Source organism: Lasioglossum baleicum, chromosome 4 (genome assembly GCF_051020765.1).
Source record: "Lasioglossum baleicum chromosome 4, iyLasBale1, whole genome shotgun sequence".
In the NCBI taxonomy this organism is placed as follows: Eukaryota; Metazoa; Arthropoda; class Insecta; order Hymenoptera; family Halictidae; genus Lasioglossum; species Lasioglossum baleicum.
In genome coordinates this window covers 8532586-8559726 of record NC_134932.1, presented here as the reverse complement: position 1 = coordinate 8559726, position 27141 = coordinate 8532586, and the positions used below count along the sequence as shown (strand labels likewise).

The 27141-nt window shown below is 37.3% G+C and overlaps 1 protein-coding gene across 4 annotated transcripts in view; it reads left to right on the top strand.

Moving 5' to 3' along the window:
• The window catches only part of LOC143208276 (uncharacterized), a 244213-nt gene that overhangs the window by 204145 nt on the left and 12927 nt on the right, over positions 1 to 27141 (top strand). For 2 of the 4 annotated variants that reach the window (XM_076422548.1, XM_076422546.1), the window contains 2 exons: positions 22603 to 23191; positions 26617 to 26839. In XM_076422548.1, the coding sequence (XP_076278663.1) occupies positions 22840 to 23191; positions 26617 to 26839 (575 nt within the window). In that variant the 5' untranslated portion in view covers positions 22603 to 22839. Of the gene's footprint in view, positions 1 to 17828; positions 18755 to 20385; positions 20530 to 22602; positions 23192 to 26616; positions 26840 to 27141 lie in introns of those variants that run through there. The other 2 variants (XM_076422547.1, XM_076422545.1) reach the window with 2 other exon arrangements.

Genomic DNA, 27141 nt, shown 5'->3' with positions numbered 1-27141 from the left:
GGATGTTAAGCAATTTATTTAATATGACGTTCCCCACGGCTAGAAGCAAACTATACTACTTACGTTTCACGACGGACTACTGAAACTTAGTTTTTGCACTGAAAAAGCAGAGCGTGCGCTTCTTCGCCGCTATAAAAGGAAACATGTTACTTTCCGACTCGAAAGTCGAAACGTGCTGCTTTTCGCGGACGCAAAGTTCGAACAAAGTGCTAGTGTTCGTGAAACCCAGGAAGCGTGTTGATCTCCGTAACGCACGTCGTGGTAATCTTAACTCTATCGCGATCAAGATCACTTTTTAAATAAACAATTCTTTATTTTTTAAGAATACTACTGTATTTTTGCAACCTTTTGCGGTCTGCAATGACTGCATGCAAATGCATAATATTTGAACACTGCATTATCGATTCTCGAGTAATTATCAATATTCGCACTATGATAATTTTAAATAAGATAATACATTAATAAACAACTCACTTTGAAGCCCCTACTGTCGTAATTCATTTTTTTTTCTAGTCCAATCATATGAAAACATAATTCTAATATAAATACAATTTAATAAATACACAAATCAATAAATATAATTTATGCACAAAACTAATTTTTTATATTGGAAACAAAAACTGAGTATAAAAACACACAATAAAAATACGACAAAGTCATACATCTGCTTAAAGAACTCCGTCATATCGGGTTTGCAAACAAAGTAACTTGATATACCACACGAATTTCTAGGGCTGAAATAAAAATACTATGTACGTTCAAAACAATTCCCAAAAAATTGTTCAAGAGAATCACAGGCGGTCCCAGAGTGTACGGGAAATATAAATAAAAAACGCTGGTTATTCTAAAAAGTTATTTTACGAAAAATCGTCTATCGTTTGCGGACATTTTGGACGATTCAAAGTTTCGTCGTTTCAGTTGAGTTCGAATAAAATCAGTGACAATGATGTAGCACAGGCCCGGGAAACTTTTTCCCGGTGTAGTTTCACGACTCCAACAGCCAATGTATCGGTTCCCCCACTATCGACTATATCATATTGCCCCTACCGTGCTTTCTCGCGTGACTACGAGGATACATACATATACAATATGCATATCTACGTACCCAGTGTCGCCAGATCGAAAAAATCGAGGGAAATACAATTTACCCCCTCTCTGATGACCAGAATAATACGTGACACGTTGCGCCTGCGCGACGGGGATTGAGTGGGGCGAATGGGAGACACGGGAAAAGATTGGTCCAGCGACCCCACCCACAATTTTTATTAATATTGTGTAGAAAACAATGGTTTTAGGTTAAAAGATAACCCCCTAAAATTTTAAGTCGCTAACCCTTCGTAGAAGGATATGAGGGTAAATACCCTTAACTGTATCTTTTTTTTCTCGGTTGTTAATTAAGATATTCAGATAAAAAAAAAACGAAAATACTCGAACTTACCTCCTTCGTATCATACATTTTTTTCACCATTGTGATCAAGTTATTAAGGGTAGAAAAAAATCATTTAATTTTTTAGGGGTGGGAATTGCAAGCAACCCTTGGAGTGACCACTTCCAAAAAATTCAAGAACAATGTTCTGTTGCTTATGTAACATATAAAAAAGTTTCATGATGGTCGGTTTGGTGGAACATAGTTAAATATTGAAAAACAAATGAGAAAAAAACAAGAAACTTTTGTCTGAAACATTTTTTCAAGAAATGTCATTTTATGTCCTTTATGTAACCTTCAAAATGTGCCTTGGCGAAATAATGTTTTCACTATCTGTGTAATACAGTCCAATTTTTTTATGCAAGCAATGAACTTTAATCAATAAAATATTTTCCACTTTGTTCGATGATCTTTTGCCATCTTTCTGGCATCTTTCTGGATTATGCCAAGAGCAGATAGTTATTATACAGAAAAGGTAACTTCAATTTAAATCTAAATTGAATTGATGTATCATATTTAGAAAAAGAACTAATTCAATCGAGACGAAGAATTAGGATGATAGTGAGCAAATTCACTCTAGATTCAAAAATCACGATCACACGATAAATATAATAAACAGTGTGATAAATCACGGTTAGTGATTTTTCACGTCATGCCTAGATCCATGTAATCCTCAAAAATAACGACGGATAAAAACATCCGAACAAAAGAACATTTTCATTCGTTTTTCCATAACGGCGGATTCTAATAACCATGGATCTCTCGACGAGTTTCTATGGATTCAAGCACCGCTACTGTTTGGCCCGTTCACAAATTGCCTCGCAGACAATAAAAATATGAAAAATATGCGGCCAACGAATGCGTAGGTCGATTGTATGTTTTCGCCAGTACGAGCCAGGGCCAGGATATGCGTGCAACATCCTGCCGCTGTGGTAATCATGAGAATGCATGGTCCCTTGCGTCTGGAGCGGCGTTCCTTTATCGTCTTCGGTAATTCTGAATTAGCCTGCACCGCAGATGTTACCGGTCGATGCGAGTCTTGGTGGATTGGTGTTTTCGCTGGCCGCGTTATCGATCGTTGAGCCGGATCAACACGGGACGCTGGAGTTTTCCGATGAAACGCTCACACATTTCAATGGTATATGTAGCAGGGAAATATGAAACAGTTGCGAGATTCTAAGCCGTATAAACAACGCCGGACTTTGATGGATTTTCATCAGGAATATGAAAGCAGAGCTACGCGAACGCCTGGAAAAGGAATTATTGTCCGGAAATAAAAACGATGAGAAATCGCTGCTACCGCACCGCTACTGCGCTCGTCAGGGAAGGTAGAAATTCTCCGTGCTTCTTTGATTTTCATGGTCGATTAAACACTTGTAACTACGCTTCCGATCTGCGATGGATTTCATTGAGATAGTCGATTTGCTACTGGAGCAATTACTCTTCCTTAGTTTTATGCAAGATATACAACCTTAAAAAATTGAAGGTTCAATCACATTTATGATCGTAACTTATGAACAAATGTTTTAATCAATTCATTATTTACAGAGTACCCACTTGGCATTTACACTAACGAATTCCTCTGGCAAATATTATTTACATCTGTAATATATCAAATTTGTGAAGCGAAAAAGCAATATTTCTTGATAATTTTTGTGTTGAAATATTCTCTGTATTATTTCGTACAGAGCCGTTTTTTTGGAAAAAGTGTACAGAAAAACATTTCTGCTATAAAAACGTACACTTTTATTATTTATAAAGTTTCACGAGCCAAAAACCAATAAAAGATTTAATGCAACAAAATCGTTAAGGGATGAAATCAATTTCTATTTTACTCCTGCTGCCCACAATCAATGCGGAACATTTTTATTTTGCATGGAGATCCGCACTCTGCTGATAAGTATTCACATTGTGTATTACTTAACCTCATTACCTAATCGATCATCGAAAAGCTTGTTGAGAACAGTTCCCATTGCTGTTACTTCACACACACACACAACCTCTATCTTTTTAAGAAAAACTTATTACGGACGACTGCGCGGTATGAAGTCGGATCGTCGTGTAATTTATAAATGAACCGCATTCAACGACAGAAGCGTATACATTTTAATTCGATGGTTGCGCAGCACAAGGTTCCGTCTGAATTCTGGCGGTCCTTTAATTGAGACCGAGCTACGAAATGGATTAGACCTACAAAAAGGGAATTGCGGTAACCGAAAGAATTATTAATGCGCCACTGTCCTGAAATCCGGATGGATCTTCCAGAGCCTCCACTAACCCCATTAGACCGAAACGGAACAGAAATTCGAACTGTGGAGGAGACTCGTGAAATAAAATTGGACATCGCAGAATATCTCTTCAACTCATATTTATTAAAAACAAAAGATTCGGTGCGCGAATGAAGAGACCTGTCGTCCTGTCGACGTCTCAGTATTAAGTGGCCCTGTCAACCCTTAGGAAACTCCCCTGGAAAAGGTAAAAATGAAGGAGAGGAGGAAAAAGGAATAGAGTGGGAGGAAAGTAAGGAGAGAAAAGTAAGGAGAGGGAGGTATACGGCAAAACTCAGGAGGAGAGGAAGATCAGGTAAGGACATGCGGAAAGAATCAATCGCGGAAGGGTGCTATAAAAACCGGAAAATGCGGAAAAAGGCAATGAGGAAAGGATGTCATAAACAGGAAAGGTTCGCCAGGGACTGACCATGAACCTTGTACAGATCCTAGCGAGACCTGGAAGAGACATAGGAGAGGTTTAGGCCTGCGTGGATCTGGTCACCACACAGATGTGTAAATATTTACCAGGTCCAGTGTCACCATGAAAGACAAGAACAGGCGTGGTGGTGGGTCTCGAAGGACAAAGAACTAAGGGCAATGCGAAAAGTGGAGGCCCTTGGTTCTTCATAGGCTCGGGCACCAACTGCTTAGTAGAGGGGCGGTCCATTGAACTTCCCGGGGGTTCGCCCTCGGTTTTAGCCTCCCCCTTAACAAAAAAAAGGACCAGTGTCGCCAGGTTAACACCAAAACGGATACTCTCCTCCTTTCCCCTTCCACTATCCCAGAACGTCCTCCACTAAGAGCGTAGACTGGTCACGCGACTCTAGTCATCAGAGAGGGGGAACATCATCTCACCGTGATTCCCCTCATCTGGCATTACTGACCAGGACTGACCAGACCCGTGCAGACGTAGAATAGGAAAGGAAATAAAGAGTTTTCTAAGGTGACAGCGGCGTAGTAGTTGGAGAGACACTCATTTCCTTAATTGATGCTGCAAATGACGTTTTTCAAAGTTTGTAAGACATTAGCGTTTATTTACTAGTGTAACGTATTAGTACGACAGCAACGCTGTTTTAGAATTATTCAAATTCAAATATCTCCTGAACTACTAACTTTTCGACATACATAGGTTAGTACCTTTTCATTGAGATTCAGGGTTTGAAGTGCTGTATCGTATTCGTTTGTAATTTCGCCATGCTCCTGAGGGGTGAATGTGATGGATTTTCTGGACCTATGTCGCGGAGTGTAGTACAATAGGGGGATTGCATATTTTTTTGGATCAAACCATGTTTTTCTAGAAAAATTAAGGCTCCTGGTGGCAAAGAACCGGTATTTAAGGATTTTCTAATGTTATTTGTGTCCGCGCGAAAAAGCTATAGGGAACATTTTAGGCTATTCTCTCTGATCTCTTTTGTGTTGGTAAAGTAATTTCTAGTTAACTTTTTATTATGAACTTATCGATTCTATTAATATTGGCTTTATTATAGAGTGTGCCACCGCCTTTACCGAAAAGTCTATCGTTTCTTATAATTTGGTAGTTTTTAAGATAAATAACGTGGTTCAGTTTTAAGTGTGTTTCATTTAGTAAAAGTATGTCTGGATTATGATCTTTTATTTACTTAACTAGAGCTATTCTTTTAAGGTTGCTGACTATTGAGTTTGTATTTAAGGAGATGATCTTTAGATTCATTTCAGGAATGTTTCTGACTAGGTAATTATAAGTCATTTAAAAAGATTGTCATCAGCTGGTTCAGTTGTGTGCTGAACAATTATAATTTCTTATTTATAAATGTCAGATTTCTTTCAAGATTGCCTGTATAGCCGAGTTCGAATATTAATCGTTTCTCAAGCTAAAAGAAATGTGAAATAATTAGCTTCTTGTGATTTGTGACGTAAATCATAAATAACGATTTTTTGAAAAAATTGTTTTATTACTTCAATTTGAGAATCTTTTCAAACCATCTACATACACATATGTATATTATCGATATAGACGCTTACCTATGCGATTTTGTGAAATGTTGTCCTGTGTGAATTTTCTAAAATTAAACGTGCTTGTTGGGTCGTAAAATTATATATGGTGAAACAGGACGACAGAAATTGCGCTGGAATTTATTCACGCGCGCATAAACAATGCAAGTGTTAATTTAGAGGGAAGCCTTCCTAATTAGGCTTGGAGGCACGGTAGGTCTCTAGACTGCGCAACCGAAAGTCATAATATTTCCCAAGTGTAGTTTTCGGTTTAAACCAGAATTTTGCAGTTCTATTATGCGGTAATTGCTTTCTTTTTATAACAAGCGTCTGTCAGCGCAATGCCAGTTTCAAAATTAGTTAAAGCAGATCGAGTATAATATTTTTTAGTTTTAATAGTTTTTATTCCTATTCACACACACATGTAGTGGTTCCTATTTTCCTATATCTTCTATCTGTAGTCTATTTTTTTGTGAGACGATTTTCGTTAGACGACACGCGACGCTGAGTACATACCAACATGGCGACGCCCTTACCTATCAAAACATTTACAATCGCTCAACTTTAAACACTTATAACTTTTGAACCACTGAACGTCCAGGATCGAAACTTGCATTTCTCACATCTTCTCGTTCAAATCTACTGGATAACACAGGAAAATGGTAAAAATTTCTGGTTACGCAAGGAGAAAAGCAGTCCTATTCAATACTGCAGTGTCATTCGTCATCCCTTTAAAAGTCAGAAAAGGTACAAATGCGATTCGGTGCGCGCGCAAATAATTTTCGCCACAATATGTTAACAAAAGTCACATGTTAAAACAAATTCAGACTCGTAAGCTTACTTTTTCAAGATTTATGAAGGTATTACTGGTTTGAAATTCATAGGGGATTCGTTTCGTATCAGCCTTTCTGATATGACAGAAAAAATACAGTAGAGGGTCACCGGGACGAAAGTGCAGAGAACACATCCCCGAATGATTTCATTCGCCGGAGAGACCACGACGCATTTTCCTTCGCATGCAATCACTCCAAAATGCGGAACTCGCATGAATAAAAGATCGATGGAAATGCGACGGTGTACCGTGATTCTTTTTGCATGCGTTGGTGTTCCGAACGTAGCAAGATGACCGATCAATTAACATTACCATCGTGTAGCGCTGAATCAATACCGTGGACTGCATAATTAAAAATGACGATACTCGTGACTCCCATCCAACGATCTCGTTTCGTTTTTACACGGACGCTCAAAACTGTGAAGCAACGATATAGGTTTTGAAACGAGATGAGAGTTCACCGGAAATAAAGGTGACAAAGAATTTTCTTCTAGATTATGTCTTTTTTTGTGCACTGTATGCGGCACGACAGACTTCCGGTGCGACCATTTTATTGTTACTGTTTAATCTTCCGTCGGTATAGGTATTGTACTGTGACATCCGTGTGTACTCCTACAAAAAATTTCTGGCTCGTAATGGAATAAAGAGTACTTTGTCTTCTGTTCTTAAAACAGTGTATTCAGGCTATTTTTTACGATCTGGCTGAAGGAATTGTAGCGAGTGATATACATAGATATACGACCAGCCACCATAGCAGGCTTCAACGCTTCGTACAGGCCGCGCAGTCTATCTCTACGGGTGCGTTCCGTTTCATGCATAATGCGCATAGACTGCATAGAAAACCGTTCCGTTTCATTCAATGCGTACATCAGCAGCGCATCAGAACGCACAGAATTCTCCAGATTCCCACCACTTCTCTCGCATCAACCGTGCATCAGCTACGAGAATTCAGAAGTGATGCGTTTGATGCGTAGCCGATGCATTAGCGGTAGATTTGAAAAACAGATGCAGGTAAAGCACATTGTGAAACAAAGCACAATTTGTGAAGAAAGCAATGAAGTATTGACCTTGTTGCTTGACAAGGAAAGTGCTGCGAGGGCTACTCAAGGTATAAAATATATACAATCAATATATTTTTTACATAACATGTAATTATGAATAAATTAATTCCAAATCAAAATTTACAAAAATATCTTCGCTGTCACTGATATCGGTAGTATCACTCAAATCACTACAATTGTTCAATTGTTCTTTTTCAACATCTTTTAATTTAACAAGTTGTCACCCATGTAAGCAGCCATTTTTGATTCGCATCAAATGCATGGAAAAGCGTTCCGTTTCCAAGCGCGCATCATGCGCATTAACGAAACGGAACGATGTCAATGCGCGCATCGCATTGTATGCGATCTATGCGTCTGATGCGTGAAACGGAACGCACCCTATAAGTCTATAAGTAGGCCCGTTGCGGCGCGGCGCGCCAACTGTCTATTGGCCGACTGTGTCAACTCGCGTTTAGGTCACGCTCTGATTGGTCCGTATTTTTCCTTAACAACTCCTAAACAAAGCCGCTTCAAATTAAATGACCTCAGGAACCTCCCATTTCCGGGTCCTGCAGCAGTTTTGGGACACCCTGTATAATTATTTTTCTTACACTCCGCCGTGCAGTACAGTACATATGCGACATCTATGAAAATCGGGCACGAACTTATGCAATCATCAGATATTTTCATTGTTCTCAATAAACATGCCTACGTGTTCGCCACTGAAGGCGAAACTAATTTTCTTTCATGTAATGCTTCAATTAATAGTCAATCGTAAAATTCGTCGAGCATGCGTAGTGGCAGTGATTAGAAAGCGCAAGTATGCCGATTTAAGCGTCACGCACGGGTTTATGAAGTTGGCGAACGACCGCTCAAACTACAAACCGAACTTTATTACGGTTTACACGGAACTTAAGCACCCGACCGGTAACGAGATAACGTGCGGGTCATGGGTCACGATCCGCAACCAGATAATGCGACAGTATAATAGACCGGCAAGCATAGGAACGATGCGAAGCGTATCTCGTAAAACATATATTAACGTAAAATCCGGTATCGAACGGACCTACATTTAGTGAATGGCCATTTTATTGGCCCATGTAGGGGTCGGATGTTCCGAGAAAGTTGTGCGCTTTCTTAAGGGGTAGACTCTCGTTTCCAGGATTGCAAGCGTGCGTGATGCGCCTCCTCATTTCTCGATCATGCAAACACGCGGATTTTCAGTAGTGAGAAGCCCTACATAAAATATCAATCTATATATAGGCCGTGATTGCCTTTAAAAATCCTATTTTTACGTTTTAATAAAGCTGCGCACGTGGCTATTTTCACAAAGCTGCGACAGCTAGATGCTGCCGAATAATGCAAATTACGCCTCGTAAACATAAAAATCGGACTTTTGAGGGCAATTGCGGCCTAGATTGATCTTTTATCTAGTCCTTTTGACTACTGAACAAAAACCATCTTTGCGTTATCGAGAAATGAGAAGCGCATCCCGCACACTTGCAATTCTAGAATACGAGTCTACCCCCTTAAATGTTCACTCAAAAGAGTAACGAATAACTCGAATGATAAATAATTGAATAACGAATGCTCTTATTTATTCCTTACTTTTATTCGAAAAATGCTCAAACACTGCTCATATGTATAATTTATACATAATGTTAGCATGCTCGAGAAGAGTTAAAAGAGGAACTGTCCATGGAACAAAAATGCTAATCTTTAAAAAGAATGTGTCAAAGAAGAGGAAACAAGTAAAAAATAAAATAGAACACCTGGTGAAGGAGACAAAAACAAGACCGCGCTTGGAAACTCGGAAAGTGGAAAAACAGTAACGAGAAAAAGTGCAGGGGCTCGTAAAAACTTGGTTGATAAACGTATACCAAGGGTAGCGAAGCCCATACGTACCTTTAGAAAGATGTGAAAAGTAGGAAATATTATACAGAAAGTTGAGGGGAGTCGAGAACACTGAGAAAGATGTACAGAAACTACAAAGAGATAGAATTGAATTCTATCGTACTAAACACCCATATTAAATTGATTGATATATTAATACGATTTGATAGAATACAGAATTTATAAATATAGTCAGTCTCATAATTAGCGGCACACAAATTCAAGCAGAATTGCTTTTTTTTATAAATGAACCGGACGACTACAGATGAATTAGTTTATCAGATGATATATAACGAAAATTTTAGTACAAGAGTTTTGGGTTAGGTCTGAATTACCTTCTCTTCATACAAACATAATTATCTCGTTGAAGGTCACGCGAAGGTCAACATACCTTAGACCGCTGAATCTGTTTTTTTTTTTTAATAATGAGCTGTAAGATTGTTGTAATGAAAACATGTAACCCCATTAAAAAGTACCTCGATGATCTTGAAATCTCGCAAACAGTGATCTTGAGAAATTTTCTCTTTTCCTCTGACTTGTTTCATATCATAAGAAATAAGCGACATACTTAAGATGGTTAAGTTAGGTGAAACCTGTACATGTTTCAATTATCCGGTCACTCGTTTTAAGCCTTTGCACACGGAGCTATTTTAACTCGAAAATGAAACATTTCTTCCGACCTAGAATAGTTCCATGCTCTATGATTTTTGAAATTTTATGGATATGAAATTAGTATAATACCTCATACAATACCTAAATGTTTCGTAATCGATTAGATACCGACATATTTAATAAGACTCGGAGTCACCACTCGAATGCTAAGGGTTAAAGCTCTCTCCTTGGACCATGTCATTTTAGCTAAAAAAATTTCCGATTGAACCACTAGCAAGTCACTTCGTGACTCACCCTGTATTATGGAAGAATAAGTAAACCGAAGATTTAACCGTTACTAGTGAAACTACATACATATATGTATAGGTACATATATGTATAAGTACGATATAGGTATCGTATAATACCCATGGTACTGTAACTCGTTGTTGGGTAAGACCATAATGGATGTTGTTCCTTGGGAGGTAGTTGATAATTAGGTCCTCGAGTTCAGAGAGTTCAACAAACATATTCGAAGAACAGGCAGAAAGTTTGTCAGACGAAGTTTATTACTATTACCCCTGGAATACAAGAAATTTGATGAAACGCAAGAAACAGAATTTCTAGGGTGGAATTAATCAAATTGTTTGATTTTACTTTGGATTCCTGTAGTTTCATTTTAATTAAAAGCTTTGTATCTCTTTCCTGGTTTGAATATTACATGCTCGATGTTAGATACCCTTAGTAGAAGATATTTATGTGGCGCCTCAGAGACCCCAGCTTCAGATTTTTGAAAAGAATTTTTATGTGATTAAAATTAAATCTGTTTTTTTTACTTCTTATCCTGTGTTTTCTCTCTCTCTTTTTATCCCAAATATTATATATTATTTATGAAATTCATTTGTCAGGGTCAAAGAGACCCCATCTTACGATTTATGTGTTATTAGACCTTCCTCTGCGAGGGTTAACTTTCTCTCTGTGTATGAGGTGCAGATGCACCCAGACTGATAAACACGGAAATAAAAAGTTTGATGAATGGAAAATTTCAAAAAATTATCAAGGAATGATATCTGAGATATGTTTCTTTCTATAACTTATGCAGATAAATTTTCTCTTTACATTTTGCTCCAAAAATATATGGAATCCAATTACACCCCTGTGCACGGTTAACATTAGAATAGCAATATACAGAGAAAAGGTTAAATGAGACTGAGTTAAGTGAGTTAAATTATACAAATAAATTCTGATTTCACGTTGGACTATTCGATTATTTGTGAAATCTAAATCAGATGTTGGAAGCCCCCATTTTGTTAAGATTTGAAACGGTCTAGGAGCTCATCAGTTGAAACCATATCATAAACCACCCGGTTTAAAGCCCCCAAAACTCTCGGGCCATCAGAAATCCCTCAAGACTTCTGTAACTCTTGATAGCCTAGAACCTCCGGTATCCTAGACTCCCTAAACCTGCCGAAGCTAAAATGATCCAATTTAAACCACCTTTCAGCTTGCTGAGCAAATAGCTTTCACCGGCTATACAAGTTACGCAATTGCTACTAAAGTCTGTGGGTGGGTAATCGTGCCGACATGAAACATGCATTATTATGTACGCGGGCGCATGAACGGCAGGATATTGCATTATTTACTGATATAGTTCACTGCCAATATTTTTACTAGAATATTTACTTTCTTTCAAAAGAGTTCATGTACAAATAAACTAAAGTATTACTGTGACTATAATAAAAATTTTACTGTTTCTACAAATCAGTACGATTTATCAACAAATCTTACTGAAACAAATCAGTGCAATTTATCAACAAATCTTAGTGTTTCAATAATTCAGTAAACAAATCAGTACGATTTCAATAAAAAAAAAATCAGTACGATTCATCAGCAAATCTTATTGGAACAAATCGGTACAATTGAAGATTTTTAATAATTTCAAAGTGTAGGATATACTTATAACTACACTCAAAAGAATTAAGGGATCACTTGTGCGAACCCGAAAAATTGGTCCCACTTTATGTGATCATAACTCCGTGAAAAATTGCTGTATCGACATCGTTAAACAATGGTTTGAAAGCCTGAAACCTCTAGTTCCAGATGCTCTGTTTCAAATTGTTGCTATGTTGGTTTTTTACAAAGTTATAGCGAGATGAAGACAACATTGACAGTTAACAAAAATTTGGTGCAACTTTGGAACATCACACGGGGAGCAACAAATTTTTTTTATAAATCGCGTTAATATCATTCGGAAGGGCTATCTTTCCTGTGTAAATTGTGTGGTTGTTGAATATTGTGCGATTTTTTTTATTCGAGGTATTCAACATTGAAGTAAATATGGGCTTTTTAACTTTAACTGGCTCCAGAAAGCGAAAAAATTATCGTATAATCTTGTGCAAAAAAAAGAGCAGAAATTTGACCAGATTTGAAATCAGCGTGAAAAAATCTACGGGAAATGATATATAGCATGTTAACAAAAAATTTTTTCCGCGCGTGGTACTGGAGAAACCACATTTTCAGGGAATTCTACATGTTCAACGAATTTTCTCAACGTTAAAAAACGTTCGTACCATAATCTCCCTATTTTTCCCATATTCTGCCAAGTTTCAGCTTTAATTTTTAAAAAATTTCACCGCTCTACCTCATTTCTATCGAAAGTTCTTTGATTTTTAATCGAGTTTGGTCGAAAGTTCCCACTGTGCGGCGCGTCGTCGTTCAACGTTCGCTCGCCGCCTATATCGCGAGCGATCGACCAAAATTGGCTTCGGTCGATCGCGATCGACTTGTTGGCCACCCCTGAGGTATAAGATTATCTTCGATGAAAAAATTCTTTATCCAGATACGCTCTAATAAAATAACAAGATAAAAGCTCTTATTACACGCGGGATTGAATTTTTCACTCCGAGGTACATCTTGTGGGCGGATTCAATTAGCTACGTATTCCAGTTCCTGTCACTTCTTCGGCATTTTCCTTGAGTAACAGCTTCGCAGGTGCATGATAATGTATTTCGTAGCACGATCGATCTGGTGAATCGCAATTACGGTCATAACCGTAGGAAAAAAACGCCAGCCACGATTTTCTTGCCGTGGAAACTCGTCACAACATCTGGGTCCCGTCTTTTTGTCCGTTACGTGCCCGACGGGAATTTCGAAGTAGTTATTTTATGTAAAGCAGAAAAATTACGTGACAGACTATAGATTAGCGCTGTTCGTGACGAAAATTAGTTCGAAGCCTATTTAAATTGGGCAGGTTTGATAAACTTCGAAATAAAAATTGAACCGTCGCGCGTCGCGTCGTATGGAGACCCACCTGAAATATAATAGCTGCCTCGCGGGTTTATCTTGTTCGATTATTATTATTATACCTTCGCATAGCGTACGATAAGCGCAATTAACTCGTTCACGAGTAATTCTATTTTTCATACTTGGAAGATGATTTAATTTTGTAGACATTCTTAGAGAGATTAATTTACTTATTTAGATTACGGATATTTATGCAACACACAAATTTTCTATCTAAGTTACTGACAAACTGAAATGAAATAGAGAATTATTATTTTTGTAATGTGTTCCATAGGCGACAAATAATACAATAGCATTTTTTAGTTCTTCAAATATCGTTACTGTTTTAAATTATTCTTACTAATTATTTTTGTAATATGTTTAATAGGCTACAAATAATACTGTAAGATAATGTTAGACAATATATGATATGGACGTGCTCTATTTTATCGACTTGTACCTATCTATGCGTAGTTCGTGGCTGTGTGCCTGTCGTGCGCTTGTAGCGTTGTTCTTTTGTCTCCTTTACGCCGCGCCTCCATGTGAAACGTATGTAGATTATTGTAGATTGTTATATCTAAATATATTTAATCAAAGTGTGATAATAAAACATTGCATTTATTATCCCGAATCTTCTGTCAAATACAATAGCATGTTTTAGTTCTTCTAATGTCGTTACTGTGTTTTAAATTATTCCTACTCATTTTCGTCAGAAATGCATAAACTCTGCAGTCTACTTATTACTCTTCCTGTGTTCGTTACTACTTATTATTATTATTAGAATACTGTACTGTCAGTGCTTCTTATAAAGAAATACAACAGAGATAATTAGTATTGTTGAATAATCCAGGTTTAACAACACAGTAATTGTGACCCATTATAATAAATAAACAGTTCATTAAATTCGCTAAATAGAGGAGACAATATACATAATAATATTATTTACAGGGCAATACGTTGTTTAAATAACTGTTGAAAAAATATTCTGCACGAATGGTTGCAAAACTTATAGCATTCAATAAGTTAATATTTATAGTCATAATTAAGACGTATATTAATGTGAATAATTGACCCATTGGAATAAATAAACGCATAAACAGTTTATTAAATTCTCTAAATAAAAAAGGGGCAATATATATCATTATTACTTAAAGAGCAACGCGTTATTTATACAATTGATGAAAAAATATTCCGTCGGAATGGTTGCAAAACGTATAGCATTCGATAATGAGTACCAGCTGCAAAATACCGGAATGATCAGATAACACTACTGGAAGCTAAAGAGTAATTCAAAAGTTTATGACCCCGCTTTATTTTCTGTTTCCGTGAGCGTAATCGCGTCGCTGAATTTCTTATCTCAGGGTGAAATGCATTTGCGAGTAGTTAAAATGATTTCGTAGATAAGATCAGCCTTTCATGGAACGTAACGTCTGGGCGATTCAGCTACTTCACATGCATGAAATCAGAAGTTTATTCTCCTCCCGGCTTTAAAAGTTTCGAAGACCTACGACGTGCGTAGGCATCGCTACTGACGGATCTGTCGACGCAGCTATATACTAAAGAAAATATCCTAATAAAGAGGTCAAGTTTATCAAAGTGTAGAGAACTTAGTTGCTTGCAAGAAGATCCACTTGACGTGTAAATTATTAGATACACGCAATGTAAGAGTCGTCACATATCATAATAACATCATTAACTTCGATTAGCCCCTATTAAGTGAACTAGCCCGTGATAGTCACGTGCTCCGTGTATCGCATGCAGGCCGCTTAGCCTGTGTGCCGATTGAAATGTTTATATCGATGGTAAATGCGTCTATGAAGGGACAGAAAGAAATCTGTTTTACTAAAAACCAGAGGTGTCCTAGTCCTAAGACTTATGAGCAGGAGTGTAAGTCTTAGATACAGACGTCGAAAACAAAAGAAACATAAACTGCTGCCGTTTTAGATCTATTTATCTATTACATCCTCCAGACATTGAATCATCGGCATACATATGTATGTCTGTGGCTGCAAGGAAAAATGTCGCACGTCACAATTTCAAAAAATTGGAATGTATGTATTAATTGAGCTTTGTAGTATACGATTAACGTATTTACCAGAAAAAAAATCATGAAAACAAATTCGGAAGACTCAAAAACGGTAATATATTAAACGGCAATGTGGTGTTCTTCCTGACAACCACAGTTATCACATCTGACCTAACAGAAGAAACATCTAGCGAAGAGGATTCAAATTTTTCCCATATTTACATATTTAGATAGTACTGAATTAGAATCAGAAAATTGTATACAATTATATTTCTCTATTTGTTTAGTTGTATTTTAGTTCTATTAACATTTCTATTAGCATTTATATTTATCATATTTCATCAAAACTGGATATGTAGACTCTCTAATTTCGACACACGGATTCCTGGACGTCTTTCGTACCGTCGCACAGTGCGGACAAACGTGGCATATCTCACTACACGTGTATATCACGATGTACGATAAATTCCTTTGGCAAAACGTTTTATTAGGTGGTAATTGATATTATTAATCATATAACAATAATTTTTATGCATAAATATTGTTAATTTTTTTTTTTTAATTTATTAATTTTATTGTTACATTCTTTTTTTTGTGAATAATTACTATTGCATTGACATTAGTAACCAAATTTAGATTTTTATAAAAAATTTTACCATGTGTCGCACTCTCTAGAGTCCAAAAAATCAAATAATATTACATTAATTGTAAATCAGTGTTGCAATAATAATTCTGTACAATGGAAAATGCTCACCAAGGTATATGCATTCTTTTTACATTTAATAAAGTAGATTTATTTTTTGTATAAATTTTCAACGGTGGTTTTATTTATTACTTGCATATAAAACTTCAAATTAACATATCTCGAGAAAGGCAAAAAATATCCTGAGATTTTGACATATTCGGATATATCACTTGTTGTAGTTTAAGAATTTCATAGTTTAGCCTGCAACTAACTGCTACTCTTAATTTTATAAACTTTTTAATAAGTGCCCGTACCTTGCCTTTATGTTGTATTGTGGAAAATTCGTTAATTTCTTTTTCAATTTATTAGTTATATCGTTAAATTTCATTTTCTGCGAATAATTACCACAATACATATACATTCGTAAACAAATTTGGATTTTTGTACAAAATTTTGCCATTTGTCCGCCACAGAAAAATTGAATATTCGTGTATATCACGATATGAAATACATTTCTTTAGCAAAACATGCGTATTAGGGTGGAAATTGTTATTAATAATCATATAATAATCATTTTTATGCATAATACAATTTTGCAATAATTATACAGGGTGGACGATTTATCTGAAGAGATTGAAATATCTCGAGAAACGACAACAAAAAGCAAATCTTGCGATTTTACTGAAATTCATCAATATTTAATCAGAAATGTGCAAGATCACGGGATTGAATGATTCATTTTGGATCACATTCAAAGTACCGAGGATGACTCGGATAGCGAATAGCGTTTTGTTAAGTTTGTTAGTTTTGTTTATACTATTTATAATTTGTCTAAGTTTATTATTATTAATATTAAATATGGTTCATTTATTATTAATTTCGTTTTAAATATGTTAGTTTTTAAAAATATATTTTTGTTTAAATAAAAATTGTTAATTTCTTAATAAATTTATTAATTATATTGGTAAATATCATTTTCTGTAAAAAAATTACCTATATATACATTAATAACCAAATTTAGAGAAGTGCCGAATATTAGGCCATTTGTCCGCACTGTGCGTCGTCACGATTTTCAGTCACTTCTGATCATTTGAAAAGAAAATATTTCAGATTTCTACGAATTTCAATATACAAAATTTGTTTTTAAAATTGAAACTTACCTCAATTTTTACATGTAAAAATATATTTTTAACTTCGAAATGTCACACCTGACATGAAGACGAATTCAACGACCTACTTTACTATGGCCGTAAGTCTTGAGATAACGGTGAAATAATTTTGGCCGCGAAAAATGGGTTCCTGGACCACAGCGCACATTGTGGGGCAGTGTGCTAAAAATTTCGTAGTTGCAAAACACGGGCCAGCTTAGTGTTGAAACGGTTGATGTGTGATAAAGTTCACCTAAATACTTGAACGACATTGTTCGGTGCAAGAAATAATAGACGCGTCCTACCGCAGTTATCTCAAGTGCCTCGCCCTGTCTACGTCTATTATCATTCAGTTGCATTCCTTACACCCGGGACGACCGACGCAGGCACAAAGCATCAAAGAAATTGCTGCGGTAGCTGTCGTTCCTTGACCGAGCGAGCACAAATTGAAAGAGGAGCACCAATAAACTGGTTGGTGTGTACTCTCGGCTCCACACTCCCAGAGGATCGTAAGGTCTCCGATGACGTCGTCCACCACGTTGCCGCAGCCGTCGTCGTGTATCCCATGATCCCCTTGACGGAAGCTGCCCATTAGCCGGGCAATGATGATGCCAACGGACACCCAGGTCACCAGCGTAGCGGTACCGAGCAGAGACCGGCACTAACGATAGCTTCCTGGACTACCGGAGCGCCTCGACGCTCATCGGCTTCTCATTCGCGATCTTTCGGTACACCTATCCTCGAGTTCTCTTCCGAGGTCAAGGTAATCGGACTATTCTCTTCCTTCGAATCACCCGGACTCCATCGAATCTACTCTTCCTCCATCGTAAACGACGAACCGAAGGTGCCTGGTGGACAGTCGAGTCTGTTCCTTGGCGATTTCTCTGGATCAGCTAACGGATATTCTCAGCTATTCAAATCCCTGGATCGCCGACTTAATTGGCTTCTTCGGCACCAAGTGTAACCGTTCGGTCCGTTTCGTTCTGGCTGTTTTCGATCCGTTCCGATTGTCGCCCCCGCTGTTTGGCCAGCCCGAAGTCAATCGAGGCGAGCTCCGCAAATTGCCGATGCAGCCCGTGCCGCGGCCGATTAACAAGTACGTGCCGGAGTTACCGATGCTTACGGAAAGGTAGAGGCTTCGTCGGCTCGAACTGACGATCAGTAATTCACCTGTCGACTCGGTCGTTGAACATCTTTCGGTGATAAATGTCGAGTGCGGTTCTCGTTCGGTGGTGCATAAAAACAAAGAAGATATTTCGTCGATTGCAGTGAAGTGAACCGATATACGGCCCGGATTCGGGGAAGTGACGGAACAAGTTGCACCACCCGTTGTTCGGTGTTCAGCCTCGCGGACCCGAAAAGGAAACGTTCAAGTGCGACGTTATGCTTACTTGTGCTAGTTACAGCCGCCGATACACGGTTGCTTCGATCAGTTAACACGATCGAACGACTAACGTTCTCCTAATACGCAGTGACATCGAAAGCGATGACTAGCGATTACGCTAGATCTCGCCGTAGTTTCGCTTCACGCATTTACAGAAAGTATTTCATGAGAGATAGAGGAAACAACCACGTGCCCCACATGGACGGGTATGATCTTTTTGCATTCTTCCGTTGACAGATCAAAGCGAGACAAGATGCTTTATCCTTTTCAGACAGTGATAGTACTGTTTCGGAATTCTATGAAGTATTGTTTCGATAGTGTCTTTTATTTAAGATTATACGGGACAAAAAGCAGGGACCAAAAATAACAGTTATTCTAAAATTTTCTACGATAAAAATCATTCATAAAAAGTAGATTATTATTGAAATGTAAGATAATGTCCACAAAATATAAAGAAAAAAATTCGAAGAACAAAATGATTAAAAAATATCGATTTTTATACTTTTTGGTCACAAATAACAGTTATTAGTGTTCAACAGATTCGATCCTCCTCGATAACTGTTATCGATGAAGAAAGACTGTTTCGATTGCTCGAAGCAGTTATCGATGAGAGAAGTTAATTTCGATCGCTCATAACAGTTATCGATGATCGAATTTCTTTTCACTTGTTCATAATAATTATTGATGAGAAAATTAATTTTGGTTGCTTATTTAATTATCGAGTAGTCTACCCTTTTTCGGATGGAGCAAGCCTGTGAGATTCATTGAGAAGGTTTCGTACAACTAGACGAATCAACATACCATAAGAACAACACAAAATCTGTTTTTGTTTGTTACATTAAATTTTGATTGTAGCAATTCATTTTACTATTATAGAATAAAAAATTTATGAAATAATTGATTGTCTCCCATTTGAAAGTATTACTATTTAATAATAACTAGTACAAATTTCCTTTGTCAATAACTGTTATGAGCGATCGAAGTGAATTTCTCTCATCGACAACTATTGTGAGTGACCGAAATAAACTTCTCCCATCTATAACTGTTATGAGCGATCGAAATAATTTTCATATTATTGATAACAGTCATAAGTGATTGAAATGAATTTCTCAAAAAATGTTCGGTTACTTATAATCCTTATTTGTAACCTATACAATTTTTATCGATGAAATACTTGTTATTCTATGACTTTCTTTCTTTTTGGTTATAACAGTTATGGTCCCTGATAAAAAGTTGAAAACATACTTGAGAAAGACTATAGGAAAATAGCAATAATATAGTGACGGACGCAAGAAAGTTTAGATAGTAATGTTATACGATAACTAGTAGAGCTCTACTTATGAGTAGATTGCTGATCTTTACGCATTTATGGCTTATAAAAATGTTCAAAAAGTGCTGGAATATAAAATTCGATAGAATTTAGTAAGATTTTTATTCGTTTTGGATCTACAAAAGCTGTTTCCGCTAAAAATAGAATTTCCTTTAGTGCCACTTTCGTAAACTTTGTCTATAAAAATTGAAAGTTGTATAAACATCCGCAGTCTACTTGTGAGGTACTCGGGTACTCGGGTAACTCGTGAGATACTCGGGTAGACAAAAATTGCCCGGCTATTTCATAAGATGCCTACATGAGGTACATGAAATAATAAAATAAATAATAGTAAACTGATAATACGAATAACATTCTAATCTGACGCTATACAAATTGAACGGTGGAAATATGAAAACATTATTTTTATTCTAATATACAGGGTGTATCAGATAAAGTGTTACAAGCTTGTTTCTCGGAATCTAATAAAGATATCGACTTAATTGTTCTTTTAATTAAATGGTTAAGGAGGAGACAAATAACTGCAAAGGGCTAAAATTCGTAAGCAACAACCTAATATAAAATAATGGAAGCAAGAGAATTACAAACGGGATAGGAAATTGATAGTTCATTTAAAACAATTAATCCAGCACAGAAATTGGGTGAACAAAAGTAAGTTACATTTTTGTAATTAGAATTTGATATTCAAACATTTTGTTACTTTTATCACTTTGTAGGATCTCAATGTCTGTCTATTTCAGATTATAGTTTGTTTGGTATACTTACAATTAACCGATTATCTTCACGATTACAATAATTAAAACTTCTCCATCTATAATAAATTCAGCGTCCTCTTTTACACCCGAAACTATAATATAATCGCTTATTACACAATTTATTATGTGATCGTAGTTATATGATGTTTGGTGTCATTTTCATTAGAAAAACGGGACGATTGCGATGAAATATTAGAAAATTTGCAATCATTTGATTTAGTGAGTTAGTGTTTACCATTCGACTGGTTCCAAGGGGGATCGCCTCCAGTGGTGGGAATAAATTTTTGAAAGTTACGGTAGAGAGAGAGAGAGAGACCTATGTGACAGCTACGGAGATAATACTGTATCGAACCGCAGAGTTGAGCAAAAATTTAATCAACGATTGACGACAAAATTTCTACTTCAATCGTTAATCGCAATTAAGGGTGCCGATTGGTTTTCGAGCGAGAGTGTGGTGGCACACTCACACACCGCTAGAAACATATACGTACACAGAATTGCAAGGGTCCGGCATTTAACAAACCACGTCTCGCTAATGCACATTTGGGGCCCCTACATACTCACAATCGCTAGATAAAAGATCAATATAGCGGGTACGTATCCCAATTTGGCTTCCTTTTGCGTTTTCGAGGTGTCATTTGTATTCTTCGGCAGCACGGTATGGTTATAGTCAAGCCTGCTTATAGAGTCTCTCGGCGAGATAACGTCCTGCCGAAGAATACAAATAACGCCTCGAAAACGCAAAAGTTAGCCAAATTATAGAGAAATGGTTCCGCAGATACCGAACCCGTGCTCAATCCGTCTAGGCACACGTACACGCTGCCCGAGCCGTGAGTCTGTGCCACACACTCTCACTCGAGCTCACCAACGCAGCATATTGTCAGCTGTATAGTGACGTGACGCTTGCTGATGAAGCCTGATTTACCGGCAATATATTTATTCTCGTCCTCTGTTTTACCGATTACAGTAAATCAGAGAAACAAACATCAGCGCTCGAACCGGAAGTGCATCGTCACAGAACCCTCGCTTTTGTATTTCTGTTTTTAGCAAACTGTGTGTTTAAAAACGTATTGTTTAATATAATAAACGTTGCATTGACATTGTATGTGTCCCTGCCAGCGGGGTGGCCTCCAACTTTTTCTATAAGAACCCTACATCTCTCGATATTTAAGAAAATGTATGTCTCTTGACAGTAGCAAGCACTGTCGCGCCGCACAATGCTTCTCGCGGCTCCGATACATTCTGCCAAATAATGCAAATGACGCCTCGAAAACGCAAAAGGAAGCCAAATTGGGATACGTACCCCGCTGTATTGATCTTTTATCTACCGATTGTGACTACGTAGGAGCCCCAAATGTGCATTAGCGAGACGTAGTTTGTTAAATGCTGGACCCTTGCAATTCTGTGTACGGATATGTGTCTAGCGGTGTGTGAGTGTGCCACCACACTCTCGCTCGAAAACCGATCGGCACCCTTAATCAGAAAAAAATCACCAATACGTTGGTAAAGGTTTCGTAATGAAATAACTAAAAGTAATAAAAGTTTCATCATTGCATTAGTATTGCATCATCGATATCCAACGCCCCCCACGAAGACCGTAGACCACGGTGCCCATGTCGTAGACTGGACTGGTCATCGGAAAGGGGGTACTTACATTCCCCTCGATTTTCTCGATCTGGCGACACTGATCCGTACAGACGACAGTCACTATACGAAGACACACTATAGTTGGGAACCAGTACAGTGTTACATAGTGAGAGTTGTGAAGCGATAGTGGGGAAGAAGTTGACCGGGCTAATCCCATATGTAGAGTTACGTTGTAATTAACAGATTCTATACGAAATTTAACTGTTTTCTTTCCATTTGACCGATTTCTTTATAAAATAAGGTACTGTTTTTGTTAAATAAAAACATCTCGACGAAGAAAAAAAGCCGATTTTAATTCACGTTCACCATTTTATGATTTCAGACTCGGTGTACTGGTGCACCACGGAAGAGCGAACAATGGATATGAGAAGAGGAGAGGCTAAGTAGCAGACTGCAGGTACAGGAACAGAAAGGGTGAAGCAGTAGGTAAAACGACCAAAAGAAACTCGAACAGAGAGACAGGTAGGAGAAGAAGACACGAATTAGGCAGAACCGAGATTGAGAAGATCCATTCGTGAAGAGAAGTTAGAAAATCGTAGGAACGAAGGTTGATAGAAAGATGAAGGAGAACGGTTTATGGGTCGTGCTTTGGACGCTGTGTCTTTTGGTGGGGTTGAGCTTTGCGCAGACGTCGCAGCTCTGCCCTACCGCTGGTGAGATCTCACCCTGTACCTGCACCCCGAAAACATCCGGCTTGGACATAGTATGCGAGTCCACGGACCTGACGCATATCGTCAATACTATGACGGCGCTTAAAAAGAGACCCAATCCGGTCATCTTTTACTTGCGTCTCAGGCACAACAGCTTGCCGAAACTGCAGCGCTACATATTCCTTGGCCTCGTTATCCACCACCTCACCATTCACAATAGCAGCCTCGCGGTACTCGAGGAATCTTCCTTGAGCTCCATCGGTAAGTTCTCTCGATTATAAGCAGCTCACAGTCAAAAACACGATATCGTAAGCGTTAGCGTAAAAGTCTTCTGGAAGATCACTTTAAGGGGGTGGGGGCATTTACGGGAAATCGACTACAGTCAAGTCCCTTCTAGGTTCGACGCACAGTGGGGTATTTGGCCATTTCAGCGCGCCAGAACTATTGCAACGTTAATAATAGTTTGAAGATCATAATATTATATATCCTTGAATTCGTCTTAACACCAGCTACAACATTATCAAATCAAAAATACAATTTAATGTTTCAAAAATCGAAGTGATCTTGTATTTATCTTTTAAACAAAATTTTTTCAAAGTTATATATTGCAGATTATACCTATGCAAATAGTGTTAAACTTTTATTTGGAACATTTTTTCGTCAGACTAAGAGAAATTACTATTGCATCGTTATTAATAGTGTCAAAACTAGTGCAACGTTATTAATACTGTCAAAAAAAAGTCATAATATTCTACAGGGTGTCCCAGTTTTTTCCGGCCCAACTTTGCCAGCGTGTTCTACACGCAAAAGCATGCTCTTAAATGTTTTATTAAGGAGTTATAACTAATAATACAAAATGATAATGAACTGGCATTTCGTCGACACAGCGTACGAATGTATTATGAATATCTCTATTTGTGTTTACATAAACTCTTATCTTTACTTGCTGACGTAGTTCATATCGACATTGATTTCTGCTGAGCTAATAATGTTTAGTAGCAAAAATTTGAAATACAACTAATATTTAATGATATTCCTCTACATATAAAGAAATACCATTGGGACATTCTCAGGGCTTTGTACACGCAGCATGCACCGTTCGCAACACTATGTCTCGTCTGTGCTATTTATTGTTAGTTTTTCGTTCTCTTCTTAAATACGCGGAAAATATTCTGGCTTTTATACGCGTCTGTATTTGTACGTTACGTTCTGCTTGGATTATTCTATTTTTGTAAACTTCTTGTGTAAACATCGATGCCTTCTCTTCTCAGTGCCACAGTTACCTCTTTTCTCTTTCCTTTTTAGCTATTCCACTCCCGCTGAGTTCGTTCCATTTCATTTTAAATATTTCTCTCTCTAGCTTTCGCTCGTTCGTCTGCTCTTTTCCTTTTATCTTTATTCTTAAACATTTCTTAAGTTTTCCTCTGATCTTCATCCTCCTGGTTCCCTGCAGAACCAAATAATCAGAGGTACGCGTATCCAAACCGTAGCTTGACTTCATGCATACATGTATGTGTATCGTGGCTGAAACTTCTCTGCTTCTTTTCCATCTTCAAATCTCAACAATTGTTCGCCACACGTTGCTCCCACACCATCACACAGTGGTCCGAGAACGCGATTTTAATGGCCAAAAGTCAAAATGTCATTGGACCATTATAAAAGTTGATAATCAGATGTTTTTGAGGTCACTGATAACGAATCTGACATAAAAAATGCAAAATTCAAAATGGTGGATTCAATACTATGCACGTATAGTCTGGAGTTAGCTAATTAGTAATTAGCTAGCAAACTAATTCTTCTAACAACAGTAAAAAGTTCAAGCCGTTTAATCCACATTTTAAAAAATTATACGTTTCTAAAGGGAGCACAAACTCTTTTTGCACCGACTGTACGTATAATTCCTGTATGCCGCAATTAATGTATGAAAAGGTGCATTTGCATTAGAAATGGTCTAAAAATTACTGCACGTTGGCCTGTATGAATAAGCTTTATTTCCATTTCTGGCGCTGTTCAACGTGACCGTCTCGTAGTAATTTCTATTTCAGATAATACAGTCATACACTGCAATCATATTAGAAGAGATGGCGGTGGAAGCTTATGTTCCGTCACGTGCCAACGTTAAACGGGATCCATTTTAATTTAATCGCGCTTTTGATGTGACTTGTGAGGGGTCGCCGCTCGTTTCCCTTATCCTGGACATTAGTCTTTAAAGACTTCCTGCACAATTCAAATCTTTCGTTGACTGTAAGTCAGTATCAACTGACATCTTAAAATCTTAGGAAGACGTTCCGGTCTTCAGGAGGTGACAATAAGAATGTACAAAGAATTGAGATGATCAGTCGATCGAGTGTCTAGCAAGCAAAGATTTGATCAAAGGCGCGTGAACAATGAGAAGATAAGAGCGTGATTGCGAAGCTGAATAGTAACGAACGATAATAAACGAAATCTATAAAACGCATTTTTTAAATTATCGTTACAGGGTCATATAAAATTTGACAAAACATCATTTTTTAAATTTTGTATGATTTATACCAATTGCAATTTTAATCAATTTTGGTTTACTTATTCTCTAGCGAACTAAGTGGTCTAACATCTTTAAAAAATTCAAGTTCTTTGGACCAATTTTTAAAAAGTTATGCGATTTTTAAGGGTGTCCATTTAATATTGCCGCTGACTGTAATTGCGACATGTACGAGACAGATGTTAACAATAATCTAAAATAGTTTTCGAACGCTGCACAAAGTTCCAAAGATAGAAATAAATGCAGCGAGAACGCTAAGAAATTCTCATCATTCGTTTCGTTATATTTTTTAAAATAGAAGCGATTATCGAAGTTAATTTACATATATATCTTTACTCTATTTATCTCTTATAATGTTATTGCAAAAACGTTCGTATTTGGAAGACATTTGATCAGTCATACGAGCCCGTTTTACGCAAGCGGAACTCGTCACGAAGTAACATTGACAGTTTTGAACAATGATAACTTGCAAAGTAGGGCGAGGAAGGACAATATTATTGCATAATTATATACGGGAAAGAATGCTGAAAATGATTCAATTTGTTATAAAACAAGACTTTTCAGGGTTCTCTAGATATTCCTTGTCAAATGTAAAAATTTGGCTAATTTTTTATTTGATTGAATATTAATTTTTAACATATTGTGAACAATAAGCTTTAGTGTCGATGTTAATTTTGTAATACAAAAGAGTGCACTTCATCGTAAACAAAAAAAAAAAGTAATATTAAGTGGTGTAATCAGAGCACCTCGAAGAAGAGAAGCAATTTTCTTGGTGAAAAGTACTATCTCTAAATGTCTACCTTTAAATATTCGTCCTAATTACAATTCTTGGTAAACTGCATTAATTTTTTCATTTTCGCGGTTGATTGACATTTAGGAAGCAATACAAAGTTAGAAATCGATATGAGAAAGTTGACTTTTTAGCTAAATGACACCAACTTCTTCGATCCGGACCACTGTGCGTCGGTGAAGCAAAAACTCTCGATCGCAACAGTTCTTATGCTTTACAGACGTCTAATGTAAGAAATGTTAATACCGCGGGTTAACACCCGGAATGGAATCGCATCTTGGTAGGGAACGGACAGTTGGACTTTAAACATCCACTGATTAAAAACATTGAAGTTGAAAATGACGAATAATTTCACGTAACCATATTTTTCCACAGGAACGCAATTGACGCAGCTGGACTTATCACAGAATGCTTTGATTTCGGTGCCAACGGTCGCGTTAAAAGGTCTTCACCAGCTGCTTATTCTGAACCTGAACCATAATAAGATGAACGTCATTCACGGGAAAGCCTTCGAAGGTCTCGATACTCTTGAAATCCTTTCCCTGTACGAAAACAAGATTAGCACCATAGAGGCCGACGCTTTTAAAGGACTGCACAAGTATGTTCGTCACCATTAGCATGACTAAAGTTTTACTTCAATCTTTGCATTGTCGATAGTGAAGTTGAAATCTGATTGTACACTAGATATTTGTGTCCGATACGTACTTTAGTACAAGAAGTATCGAAACTCTCGATATCAATTGTTGGAACTATACAGTGCGTATCAGAAGTTTAGACGCACCCTATTAGTTTAACAAGAACATACCCTCTGATGAATCTTCGATTGATTTTTTTACCGTATGTTTGGAATACTTCAAAACATTATCATTACTACTAAAACTATTCATAAATGGCACTGCA